Below are 14,437 nucleotides of genomic sequence, written 5' to 3' on the forward strand. Positions count from 1 at the left end.
TCTTCATGGCCAGCAAAAGGCTGTTTATATTTAGACCGATTAAGAGTCAGAGATTAAGAAGGAAAACAATCTGCATGCTGGTCCCTGGAAGACGAGGTCACCTTCATGTGCCTGAAATTGGGTTTAATTCACACATGCGTGGCGAAACAAGACTCGCTATTTGCGTTCAGGATCAGGGTATAACTGATTAACTCTGAAACGCATTAAAACATGTTCAAAGGTAGAGCCCCACAGAGCACAGACAAGGCAGAGTGATCAATGCACCATAGTTTAATCATAGTTTAATAATAATGCAACATGTCATCACAAGGAATGCTTCTCAATAAATGATGTGATATTATATATTGCAGTGTAGAAATTCTCTCTCTAATGAATCCATATACAACAACCTTTATTCATTTATAAAGAGGAATTTGCAGGTAAAAATTCTCTTTGGGCATAATGCCACTAGACCCTAATTTTGACTCTGTGGTTTTTATGCGTTTCTTTACTTCATTCAAGGTCAGACTGGGTGCACACCCTTTAGCGACATGGTCGACAGCCTGCACTGCGCGCCAGTGAAGACCCTGGTCCGTCCTTCAGTGAAGCAGATCCTCTCCGTCTTATGAAAGGCTTGTGTTGACTTGGCAGCGTTTCAGGTCTTTGTCACACAGAGGAGAGATTAAGTGCCCAATCAACCTCCGGACACAGGGTAATCATTTCACTCCGTAATGTGCCCTGAGTCTTGATGCCAAATTACATTTTTCCTCTGCAAGTTCCACGATGAGAAATCTGCAACCGCTTGCAGACCGAGGGGAAACCTATTTCCTCTATCAGCATCAGCGAGATAATGGCTAATTAATACCAGCAAGTTTAGCCAAATTCTGTGCAAATAATACGCCCCTGATTTGCCTGCAAAAGTTTCATCAGTTGATTATATCTAAGGTAAAAACACTCCTTAATGGAATGGCTAACAGAAGTGCAACGATTAATCTTTTGTTAGGTAGCTCTTTCTAGTTTTCATGAGGTAAGCATTAGCTTAAGGTCACCTTCCATTTTTGCTTTGCACCATATCTGTGCAATTACATGTGGAAGTATTACATACTATATAAGTACATTGAAATGTAAGTTTATAAAATAGTATAAGTATACGAGCATAGAGGCATCAAACGATGAAAACTCCCAACCTACAACACTAATACTAATACTATTATTCAGAAGAACGTGTTTTGTGTTATTAATCATGTGTATTTTCCAGAAAATACCTAGATCACAATTATTCACATGCCTAACTATTCTGTATTCAACTGTATTCAAATGCAATCCAATAAAAACAAATCTTCATAAATATACATTGTATTTGAAGTTCATGGGGAAGATAGGGAACTACAGTATATGGCCTACAATGGTTTCCTGTTCCACTAGGGTATAAAGAAGGAAGCACACATTTAAAATGTGGCGGCCATGATGGGTTAAAGGCAGATGACTCCCTGGCAGCATCAGACATGACGTCTACAGATCAGAAGACAGCCACGAAAACATCCAAAAAAAGTTAAAGATGACACTTTCACTGTTGTGTCAATTATTATAGCCACTGAGCAAAGCAAAGAAAAATGATTAGAAAGGCAAATTATAACAAGCCAAACATAAATTGTGTTAATATGTTTAAGGAACAAATTATGAAAGAACTCAAACACATTTTTTCAACAACCTTAATTCATTGGTTGTAACAAAAGCCAGAGTACAGATTCGGAGAACCAGCCCAGGACAGAGTCTGAGAGTCACTGAGGTAGAGGGCACAAGTCTATCTCGCTTCCACACGTAGTGAGACAGAAGGTTCAAGAGGCCACCACCAAATGCTTAAGAAGTAAACTGTGAAACGTATACACAAAAATAAATAAATAAATAAAAGTTTTGTGTTTGTTCTTTTAAGTATTCACAACTGGAATTTTGAAAAGCTGTTTCAAAAAAGAAACATTAAATGCCAATTACGTGTAGGCCGTGTGTTTCCATAGCTTTTGTGAAAAGCAAGGAGGCAGTCGCTCTGAGGAACACGTACATTTCTTAAATTAATTTAAAAACACGCTTTAACATAACACCTGTGGACATGTTGGTTGGAGTTTGTTATGAAGAAGCACAAGAACCAACTATTTTTATGGGGCTACTGCTAACATTAGTGCAAACTGACTAAATGGTCATGCAGCAGATAGTCAAGTTTTTGGAGGTCTCTCAGTGTTATGTTTGTATCAGAAACTAGCCTAAAAATTGAGTGCCTCCCTATAGTAGTACATCAAAATACTGCAATGTTAAGATACTTATAGCAGGTAGATGTAAACGGATGTGCTATGATGTAGCTGCGAATGGAAAATGCATGGCTGTTTTTAGGGCAATCTTAAAAATTAAAAATCGTACTTTCAAAATTTTTAAAAATTTTTGTGGGCATTTGCGGCCACTCTAGTCATTTTGCACTGTTGAAATTTCCATGGCATGCCTCTCACTGTCCCAGTACTTCTGCATTTACTTGACTGCATTGAACTTGCCTAAACATCAAGAAATACTGTACATTAATGTCTCTAATGTTATTAATGTTCTTGAGCAATGTGTGTTACAGGTTTTCTCCCAAGTTTTGTATCGACTCACCATTAATTGTATAATACAATGATTGGCATGGCACCAGGCAACAGTGTCTTCTGCATATTGACTACAGTGTTTGAAGATGTATATGCAGCCATTGGTGTTACAGTAAGTGTTGCATACACTAAGTAGGTACAGCCTGTGTGTGAGTCATTTTTCAAAGGTGAAGGGAGATTAACACCTAAGTGCCACACAGCATGCAGTTTGGATGAGAATACTAATTTTCAGGAAAACTGCAGGAAAAGTGTTGCCTGTGAGTTTATTGTTCCTGTTTGCCTGGGGCAACTCAATACTAGCATGGGGGAGTTCTGCATGGAAAGAGTTCACTCCATGCCAGGATTCCTCATTTGTAACTAGCCGTCATTTCATTCTCCTGCAAAGGTGACCCTTTGCTTTTTGGCCCCTTCTTCTCCAATCCCCAAATCTCCACAGACTAAATTTGTTATAAAGACTGGTTTAACCCTTTCCCTGCATATGGGGTATAACCATTCTAACCATGGTCTCTCCATTTCATATTCAATAGACGTTTTGACAAAATGTTGTATGACAAAGTAGTCTGTAAAGGCAGACTATGCAGGATTTGTTACTTGAAAATATTTTAAAAATAACCATTCCTATAAGGCATACCTATGATGCACTGGCAATCTATGTCTTTACTTAGTTTCGCCGAATTCCTGTATTTTTTAAACTGTATTTGTTATTCTAAAATGTGTTCGGGATGTTTCTTGGCATGGTGCTCTTTTCTGTGTGGTGAGGGCTGGGGGTGGGTACAGAGCCTGTGGTTTGGGATCAGATTCCAGAAGTGTTTGTAAGCTGCTGCAATGACGAATGCTAAGAAGCCTAGATACAGCGAAGCAAAAAGACAAGCTGACAGGACTCGTTCGAAAACTGGAGTTAACATTTAAATTGTTTTTCCTCGGTGGCGTCAGCTGAAGTTCGCCAAGGAGATGAAAAGTGATACAGAGTTGGCCTATTTTCTGTTGGACCTGTAAGTAATGCTACTACAGTACGTAGCTACAGTAGTTATGTTAGGCAGCTAGATGCCCGAGGGTGGGGAGCTTTTGTATCAAATTCTATTCTCGATATGTATCGAATTCTGTCTTCCCCCAGAACTGATGTTGCTGTTTATAGTTACAACTTAGCTATCTCTGTAATTCAACAGCATTTATTTCAACCAGGAACTGAATTGATACAGTATGCATGCTATGTAGCTACATGTAGGCAACTTCACTAACAAAGCAAACAAAGACTCCTGGCATCATTGGGGTTCACCTATTATAAAACACAGCATAACTGCCCAAGCATTCATAGTTTACTGGCATTTATTTCAATCAGGGAACTAAGTTCTACACAGCATGCATGCTTTCTAGCTACATGTAGCCAACTTCATTAGCAAAGACAACAAAGTTGCAAACAAAGAGACCTGTACTCATCAGGGTTCACTGATTATACAACACAACATAATTGCCTAGGCATTGGTAGTAAACCTGCATCCATTTCAATTATTTATTTCAAACACTATGCCTCAGGAATATAACAGTGAAATATTAAATTTCATTTTATTTGGCTTTTTCCAGCACAATAACTGCATACCGAAGGACATTGGAACAACTACAGAACACAGGTCAGATAAGGTAGCTACAATTAGAAAAATGTACCAGTTATCCATAGCCATGAACATATACATATTATGTTGTATTTGAGAAAATAAATAGGCTAATATCAGAATAGGATACAGGTAACTTCATTAAAAACTCATTCACTTTACAAGTATATTAGCTAGCAATAATGTACCTATGGCCTGCTAATGTTACTTATTGCACAAGCAATTCCGTGTTTATATCCCAGTTCTAAATAAATGTCCAGAATAGCTAAATACCGAACAAGGAAATGCATAAAATAGCTGCACTACGGAGTAGCTACCATACAATGTTTTCACATGCTAATAGGGGCACTCAGTGTAAAGATTGCTATAACATTGCCTAATTACTGTTACAATCTATACAGAATCATTCATGTTGCTAGAAATGCAATTTTCAATATCTCTGACCGCCTCAGCTCTTCACTTGTATTTCGCTTGTATTGGTCGAGGGTGCATGTGGGTGGGGTTGAGGATGGAGGAGGATCATTTTCGACTACAAACACAGTCTAGAAGGGCCACAAAAAACTGCACAGTATGCCTTTAATTACTGAGTAGTCTTATTACGACGCAGTAATCTCTAAAAAGTCATCTCTAAGAGTCCAACGGCAAATCAGTAGTATCAATACCTGGTATAGGCTGGTATTTCCATCCCTGTTCTGTACTCATATTGGATGGGTGGAACAGTTGTTTGGAAGTGAGAAATGGCATATGGAACAGTGGTATTTTAACAGTGTTAAGTGCTATAGCAGAGTGCTTCAATGGGGGATTACTGTATGACAAAAATAAGGCAACACTGTACTTGGACTATGTGCCATAAGGCCTACATAACATTATCATAAACATGACATAACATATGTCATAACCAGTCATGACAGCATCTTATAACTAATGACATATAACACTGTCATAATGCATGCAGTGATAAACATTTTATGATATATATTGAACTAATGGCTTATGTCACATTTGAAACTACAGTGAGCTCCATAATGTTTGGGACAAATAGATTTTTTTCTTGATTTGGCTCTGTACTAGACCATTTTAGAGTTGTAATCAAAACAATTCACATGTGGTTAAAGTGCACATTTAATGTATTATGTAAAAGAAAGTAGTCAAGTTTAGTACTTTGTCACATTATTTGCATGCAATGACTGCTTGGAATCTGTGACCTAAAGACATCACCAGGTGCTGAGTATCTTCTCTGCTGGTGCCCTGTCAGGCCTGTACTGCAGCCATCTTCATACGCTGCTTGTTTTGGAGGCTAGTTGCCTTCATTCCTCTCTTCAGCATATGAAACACATGTTCAATTGGATTCAGATCGGGTGAATGACTTGGGCAGTGAAGAATTTTCCAGTTTTTGGCTTTGAAAAACTCCTTTGTTGGTTTAGCAGTGTGTTTGGGATCATTGCCTTGAAGTGCCATCCAATTAGTTTGGAGGCATTTGTTTGTACTTAAGCAGATAAGATGCTTCTGTACAACTCAGAATTCATTCTGCCGCTGCTATCCGCAGTTACATCATCAATGAAGACAAGTAAGCCAGTATCTGTTACAGCCATACATGCCCAAACAATAACACCACCCAACTGTCATGTTTCACAGTTGGGGGGAAAGGGGGGGGGGGTTCCTTTGGACCTTGGGCAGTACCTTTTGGCCTCCACACTTTTCTCTTGCCATAAATCTGATACAAGTGAGTCTTAGTCTCATCGGTCCACAAGACCTCAAGCCTCTGCAGGCTCTTTTAGGTACTTCTTAGCAAACTGAAACCTGACCATACTGGGTTTTTTTTGGCTAACTAGTGGTTTTCATCTTGCACAGTAGCCTCTGTACTCCTGCTTATGAAGTCTCCTGTGAGCAGTAGTCACCGGCTCATCCACGCCTGCCTCCTTTCTGATCTGTAATATGAGGGTTTGGGGTTTTTTCTTCATTATGGTGAGAATTCTTTGGTCATCAACTGTAGAGGTTTTCCTTAGCTTACCAGGCTCTTTGCGATTACTGAGCTCACAAGCACACTCTTTCTTCTTAATAATGTTCCAAACAGTTGATTTCAGTAAGCCTAAGGTTTGGCCTATGTCTCTGACTGTTTTTTTCTTATTTCTCAGCCTCATAATGGCTTTCTGGACTTTATTGGCATAACTCTGGTCCTCATGTTGACAAATGCCAATATCAGACTCCAAAGGCAATCAAAAGCCCAGATCAAGACTAGATACTGTAGCTCTCTTATATCTGCATTAAGGAAGCAATTGAGAGCAACTGACTATTCTACTATTCAGAAACAACTGTAAATCCATTTGTCCCAAGCAATATGGTGCCCTGAAATTATGAATAAAAAGTTCTGGAATATCTACATGGTGAAATCAAGATGTAAAATTTCATACCTTTGCATAAAAGCTGAGCATGTGCACTATAACCATATGTGAATCGTTTGATTACAAATCTAATATTGTGGAGTGCAGAGACAAATCAAGAAAACAGTATGTATGTCCCATTTCACATTTTATGATACTAGTGTCATAAAAATTGTCATCACTGGTGACACAAGGAATTTGTAATTTCTAGCATAGTTTAACATGCAGCCGTGTTATGTTATTTGTCAAAAGCTGTTAGACACTTCATGCATGGCTATGACAGGTGTTATGTCATGTTCAAGGTACTGTTGTTTAGTCATAATGGCATATAGTTCAAATAAAATGTTTCTAAGAAGTTATATTTATTGAATATGTAGAAGAAGCACACACAAATACAACGGTGATACCATACATCAAATTGTCATCACAATATAATGTATAATGACATATTTGCTCTACAATAGTTTTACTCTTTCAAAAAAAGCTAATAAAGCAGAAGGTATACCCTATCGGTAGATAAAACTGCAACCTTTAACCGTTAAAAAAAAAAACCTTTAACTGTAATTAGAAATTCCTCATCAGAAATACTTTGAAGATAATCCTTACAAGCCAGTGCACATCACACCTTCAACCCATTACACACCTACACACTACACAGCAGAACCATGTTCTGCACGCCTTAATATCGTTAAAATACCAAAACCGAGTTGGAAATGCTTTGATCTGTGTTAGTCCTTGTACTAGAATTTGCTCACTGTCTGCATCCTTGGGCCTTTTGAGTTTTAAACCACTCACAGAAAATCCTACAATAAAAAGACCCTGAAGGACTGACTTAAGCCTCTATTGCACTGGACAGATCATATAAAAACTCCCCACCATTTCTTTGTACTCTTCATTAGCCATCACGGTTGTTTTTTTCTGTACATTTTCACAATTTTTAAAACGCTGTATCCATCCATGTATTACCGTTTCATCATGCCTGACTGAATCTGAGCAGATCTCACTGGAATACGCTAGAACACCTGTCAAGCAGTGATATACCTTCTAGCCTTCACCATATTCCACTGCAGTATGTCAGATTCATGTGACTGCTTTGTGGTAGGCTACATTGTCTCATTTTGTGCAAGTTATTTCTCTGGAAATTTAACACATTACCAGACTACTTCTAGCTGTAGTGCCATTGACTTTATTAAAAAGATCAGGTTCACCTACTAATTTTGTTTACTCAAAGCAATATTTTGTCATATATTTATATTACAGTTATAGCAATTATATCACAGAAAATGTCACAGTGTTCAAGAAGAGTAAAGGTTTGTCATCAGAAGGATGAAAACAATGTTGGACTGGCTCCAACCTCACACAGGAACGTGTATAATAAATGCAGACCTCCTGTGCTATTTTCCCCTGCACCTGGCCACAGCGATCCCCAAAGCCAGCACTGTTTCAGCACAGAGGCCCCCGGAGGGCCTCCCAGCTGGCAGGACGCAGATCCAGAACTCTGATCTCAGATCAGTGATCCACAGGGCTGTAGGCAAGAGGGAGGACCCACGGCAGATGATCCAGTGAGGGTCCCAGGGACTTCTGCGTTTGATGTGCGTCCTTCACCACTTCAAACCGCCTCTCCCCGACTAACAGACAACACGTCTGACTTTCAAGAATTTCCACAAGTGACCGGTTTCTGGAACTAAACGGGTGAGGCAAATCCTCTCGAAATCCCTTTAAACACCATAGCGAGAGAAGAAAGGAAAAGTTTCTCCAAGGCAGACACGAGCAGGTTGTTTGGGTGATGTTGTTCAAGAGGAAGGATAACATTTGCTTGGCTTTTCCCTGCTAGCCAGGAGGGGAATATTAATATGACATACCCTGTTTAGTACCGAACACAACATGCACACACGGTAGAGCAATTCAGCTGGGTCACACAGCCGTGGGACCAGCTATGTTAGGTTAATAAAGCTCTAATGTCTTTTACTCTAAACACAAGAATTAATCAATGGCATGTACACTAAATAACAGAGTAGCTGCTAGGTTTTAGAGGTAACAACAGTGTTAAAATTACCACAAAGTTCAAAAGAGGTTATTTACTGGCAGACAAAAATGAAAAGAGTCGTATTCATCTGAAAATGGGAAAAAAAACGGGACATCCCTTTCTATACAAGTTTGGGTAAAGAGCCATTTTGAATCACTCTGAACATCCAACGGGTGTGGGGGTTCCACTTAAAAAAAAATAAAAATAAATCGAAAGTTTCGAAAACTAGTTTCCCTACTCTGATTGTTATTAGCATAATTTACTAATTTACCATCGCAATTGGTTTGTGGTCTGTTTGTCTATTTGCTCTTGGCTTTTTCATCTCCTTTGGGAAACATATTGAATGAATGTTTATCGACACGGAGGTGCTGCACATGAAAAAACAAGGGATTGTGCAAAAGGGAAAAAAAACCCTTTCCCAATTACTGCTCTCTAAACATACAGAAAACCTCATTTCAAAGTAGCTGTTTTCTCTCCTGTTACAGACACGAGGATGATAATTTGCTTCATTTACATGTTTTCCATCTGAATAGATCACTGAGCAGATTCTGTTTACCCATAGCCTTTGCTTTTCCAGTGAACAGAGCATGTGCGTGTTTGGGAAAGATATGCCACACTTTCTATCCAATGTAAATGTTAAGTCAGCCTGCTCACACACCCTCCCCTCCTCCCATTGCTCCTCCCCCTTAATTAAGCGCTGGCTCATAATTCCACAAATCCCTGTACTCCCGCTGATTTGGTTTATTATAGACCACCATAAGGAACAGAGCGCCTGCCAATGACAAGCTGGCAATGCTCACCTGGGGTAAATGAGGGCATTTATTCCTGCTGGGCGTATGACTGGCTCTCCCTTCAGGTGCCAGCCTGATGTTAAAGAGCGCTTGTAGAGCGATCTGCGCCGCCTGGGCCTTTGCCAGCTTCTTGCTGTGTCCCGAGCCTTCGAATATTCTGCCGTCAACCCTCACGGCCATTACGAAGCTCTTGACGCGCTTGCCCTCCGCGCTCTCCGAGAGGCAGACGAACCTCAGCCCCGGCCGCAGCTCATTTAGCAGCACCACCGCGCTCTTATCGCCCTCGCCGGGGGACGCCAGCCTGCGCCTGTTCTGTTTGGCCTGGGCCATTAGGTCCAACGTGTGGCAAAGTAATCTCCCGTGCCGGAAGGCGCTGGAGAGCAATTCGTTTTCCGCGGACCTACAGCAGGGGAAGCTGTCGGCACGCGCCGACGGCTCAAACCCCTTGAAGAGCGTGTCCGGGAAGTCGGCCTGGTCGGAGGTGAAGTCGGCCGCCGGGTTGCCGAGGTTGCCCATGGCGAAGTGGGCCTGGGGGGCGTTGGGGAACTGGACGAAGGACTTGAGGGCCAGTTCGGCAGCCCTCATCTTGGCCTTCTTCTTGGTGGGGCCCGTGCCTTCGAACGTGAGCCCGTTGACTTCCACGGCGATGGAGAAGAGGGGCGCGTGGACGGGCCCGGTCTGCGAGACCATCCGGTACTGCAGACCCGGCTTGAGCTCGTTCAGCTGCACAAGGGCGTTCTTTGGTGTGTCGGACCAGGACAGCTTCTTGCAGATGAGCTGTAGTTTGCACAGGTGTCCGTTATTGCCTTCCTCCAAGGGCCTCTTCCTTTTCAGGCCAGAAGTCCCACTCCGGGGTGCGTCAGAGAAAAATATGGACTGACGATCTCCAGGCATGATGGCGCAGTCTTCAAGGTTACCAATGTTCCTGTTCTCCTTCACTTCAGCACTGCTAGTACCTGATAGTCAAGAGAGAAGCCAGAAGAAATTCAGTCACATTTGTGAACGGAAGTATTCTTGGTTATGGAATTTCAGTTTTGATGCTATACTGAATAAACGTTAAGGTCAGCTGGTTTAAAAAATATTTAACTGCCCATAATGCAAGGTCCCGATTTTACTTTGAATTAATTTTTTTTTGAAAGCCTAAGGTAGATCCATCTCCTTAACAGAGAAAGAACATGATAATGTACACATTTTCCAGACTCCTCACACAGTTCCCTGAGGCCAGAGCAGGAAACACTGTTTTATTTAAGAGTCTTCATAAAAATCCAGGTACAATTCTGCTAAAACGGGGGTATTAGCGGCCAAATGATTTTGTAATCTGTGATGAAACTGGCTTTGACACTGCAGTTAAAGTGGGTGTTATTTGTTCCTTGTTTCCAATGCAAAGCATCAATCCGTTTATAATAGGGGAATAGCAGTAGGCGTTAGAGTCTTTAAAGATAAAGCAAAGAAGCAGCCTTATTATACTTTGATGTTTTCAATGAACTAAGACAGTTGGTGATGGGCTACATAACACAAGAGCCAAACATGCAACGACTGCAGCACATTTTTGAGGTGTCTTTACTCCAAAGTAATTGGAAAAGAAAAACAAGAGAAAGAAACACTGACATGGCTAGTTGGAGCGGAGGTCAGAGAGCTAGCGTGTGAGGGTTTGTGGGATTATATACATATATATATAGGTGCGGACAGAATGTGTATGTATTATGAATTTTTTATTGTCTCATAAATAATTAAATAATTTATATTACATTTACATTACATTATATGAACCTTATATGAAAATAAAATTCAAAAATATATCTTACAAACAAAATATTTGGTTCACAAATACAAATAACTGGTTCACAAATATGTTTTTGCACTCACAAACAAATATCGCTAAACAGATAAATGTAGCAATACATTTTTATTTCTTGACACTGGTTATTTTTTTGGAAAACATTTACTGTATCAATGTATGGGCATGACTCGGTGTGCATTTACGCATCACCTGGCATAAGTGGAATCATTTGCATTAATTAGTGGATTTTTGAGACATTCCTCAAAGCAAGATGTGCAAATCTACCCACAAATAGTATTTTTTCACTGAGTCTAATCCAGGCAATCAGATTTGAAGCCCACGTTGCTCTGACCAATCACAGCAGGTATGTACTCACTTTAATCAGTCAGCTCACAAATATTTTTGAATCTCATTTTATTTATGTAAGGAATTTATTTAATGATTTAAGAAACAGTAGTAGCACTGTAATGCCCGTCTGTGTATATTAGCATATATGTAACTATACAATGCATTCACAGAACTGTGTGTGTGTGTGCTGGTATATTAGTGATACATTATGTATACTGTATATGCATGAGAATATAAGCACCAGGACGAGTTCATAAAATGAAGTGATTCAGTTGTAAAAAAAAAAAGACATTTTTCTCTATTTAGGGGAAAGTGAAAAACCCTCACTTTTGTTCTTGTAGTGCTGGCTACACAAGTAAAGACCTCAAAAAGCATATCTTGCATTGACTAATTCTGTGTTTGTAAGAAACATTGTGGCTTGTTTTGGTCTTCTCAATTTGCTTCGCATACAGTAGCTATATGTGTGAGCTTCTGCAATGGTCATGGGTGCTTGGCAGAATTCAGTAGAACTGAGCAACAGAAGGAAACTAGAGCAGCTTGCACTTCCTGTACCAGAACAGCCAAGAGGCTGTCAATTTGGTATGCTCTTTCAATTTGCAAGCTACTCTGTTTCTACTCTGTTTCTGTGAAATATATGATTTTTGTGATATCCATGTGTATTTAAATCACTGAGGTCATAGAGGAAAGTTGTAATCAGGTCCTATTTGACACTACAAAATGACAGCCATTTAATTCACATTTGCTGCCTGTCATGTCTTGCCAGTTGTGTTTATTTTGTGAAATAGCATCCTGACATTTTTGCCAATTGTCCTATTTTGCAGGGCGTAGCACCCTTGAATTGCTTTGTTTTGAAGACTGAAAAGAGTCCTACCATATCCTCTGCTTTTTCATCCTAACAGCCAATTACAGTGTTTGGAAGTGTGCACAGGACCTGCCTGATGCTTTGAGTGTTTTGTTTGAATAATCACAGTAATCGCTGACATCTCACTCATTTGTTTACATTAATCATTCATTTCCTTTTGAGTCGTAAAACGCTGACATAAACAGTGCCTGTCAAACATACACTACGAAATCCATTCTTTTTGAGTAACAGCATCCCCAGCATTATTATAAAGTACTGCGGTAACTGACAGAGATGTATACTGTGGCAGAGAGAACTTCAATTCATCTGTGATATGATATGGAGAAAAAACACCACCCTGCAGCAGGGGCAGTAAAGATGCTTACAGAATTGAACTACCAATGGGATGCAGGATAACATATTGAACATGACCAGTAAGACAAAATTAAACAATGTCAGATTGGAAAGCATAATTAAAATATTGCCACAGGTCTGTGCACAAATGTATGTGTTACACAGTAAAAGTTCACAAGTGTGCTGCTTATGTATGTTATAATATAAAAATTACGATGTAATTATCATAAAATTGTGACAAAAATACAGGACAATTGATAAAACAGGGCAACTATTAATGAATGAATATCAATTACTTTATAAAACACATTTGAAACTATTTAAAATAAAAAGTGTATCAATAGGCAGGTTCTTTTTCACAAACAGTAATTTAAGTTGTAAGATGATTTGAGCAAGAACAGTTCTAAAGCAGCCAGTGTGCAACATCAAAATCAAAAATGAAACAGAAAGTGTCATAAAAGTGCAGTATTGCTTCCTTTCATGTCATTGATAAGTAATTTAACTTTATAATAAAATAATGCATACAATGATTAGATACATAGGGATATGTAGTACTCTGTTACCACTGATATTTACAATCCACCGTTTTGTCTGTTTGAGCCTTAGCAGTTTTGAAATGACAAAAGACAAAAACTGATTATTTCTCAGAAATGCTGAATACAAGTGTGACCAAACTTATTGTAGGATATTGGATACACTACCCAAATGCAGTGGTGAATAACCTGAAGGCAACAATCATTCCTAATCAAACACTCTTTAAAAACTGGAAGCAGTAATAAAGCATGCTGTCTAAGAATGTCAAAACATGATTTTTTACAGAATGCACAGTCTGTTAGTCCATGTGCTTCCTTATTTTCTACATATACACTGTAAATGAGCTACTGTAATAAAGGCAATTTTAGCTTTAGATCTAAGCAACTTTACTACGTGATTGATACTAAATCACTGAATGGTTCAAGTGCAGATGGCATTAAAAGGCATTGTTGGCCATTTGGCAATGCAGAACCATAACTTCATTTTTTTTTTAAACTTGCGGTAGAAATAAGATGAGTTAATTTTGTGTTTCAGTTGAGTGGTCTGCACCGCCATATGGCTGGAACATTTAGCCTGAGGCACATCACATTGAGGGTCATCTGCTACAAATTTCCATTCTTAAAAAAAAGATGCGAGACAAGCAGGGTGTACCGTAGTAGCGCTTAAATAACTTACTTAAAGTGTCTTCATCTTCTGTGCTTGCCATGCCCGGGTTCATGTATTTGAAGGGAGTGATATACGCAGAGAGCATGCTCACTTTCTCTGCAAATCAAACAAGAGAATCACACCATGAGCATGATGGGAAAACAGCAGTGAAGGCCCATTACTGGTTTGATCCGGTTCTGGCACGGGCACACACACACTGACACGCGCTGGCCACTTTATATTCCGAGCGCGGAGCATGTAAAATGGGCTAGAATTGGTTTGAAGCATTTTAAAACTGTTCTGTGTTTCTCTTTTTCAGAATGCCTACACCTGCACCTGTGTTCCTGTTGTTTACAGTGCAGGTTCCTATTAAGGACATTGTTCGGTCTAGTGCTTCCAGCACAGACAAAGCACAATTGACAGCCAAACGGGGACCCCTTAATTAGATCCTTCACATCTGAACATTCCTTAATGATCAATAGCTTTAATGGTCTCACGGCAACAAGAGAGAGGGGGCT

General features: G+C 39.7%; 1 protein-coding gene across 1 annotated transcript in view; it reads right to left on the minus strand.

Annotated features, from left to right (window-relative positions):
• The window catches only part of adarb2 (adenosine deaminase RNA specific B2 (inactive)), a 149,200-nt gene that overhangs the window by 43,566 nt on the left and 91,197 nt on the right, over positions 1-14,437 (minus strand). The window contains exons 2-3 of the mRNA XM_064332326.1: positions 13,950-14,036; positions 9,427-10,373 (exon numbers count right to left, since the gene is read on the minus strand). Of these exons, the coding sequence (XP_064188396.1) occupies positions 9,427-10,373; positions 13,950-14,036 (1,034 nt within the window). The remainder of the gene's footprint in view (positions 1-9,426; positions 10,374-13,949; positions 14,037-14,437) is intronic.

This window comes from Anguilla rostrata, chromosome 4 (assembly GCF_018555375.3).
Source record: "Anguilla rostrata isolate EN2019 chromosome 4, ASM1855537v3, whole genome shotgun sequence".
Lineage (NCBI taxonomy): Eukaryota > Metazoa > Chordata > Actinopteri > Anguilliformes > Anguillidae > Anguilla > Anguilla rostrata.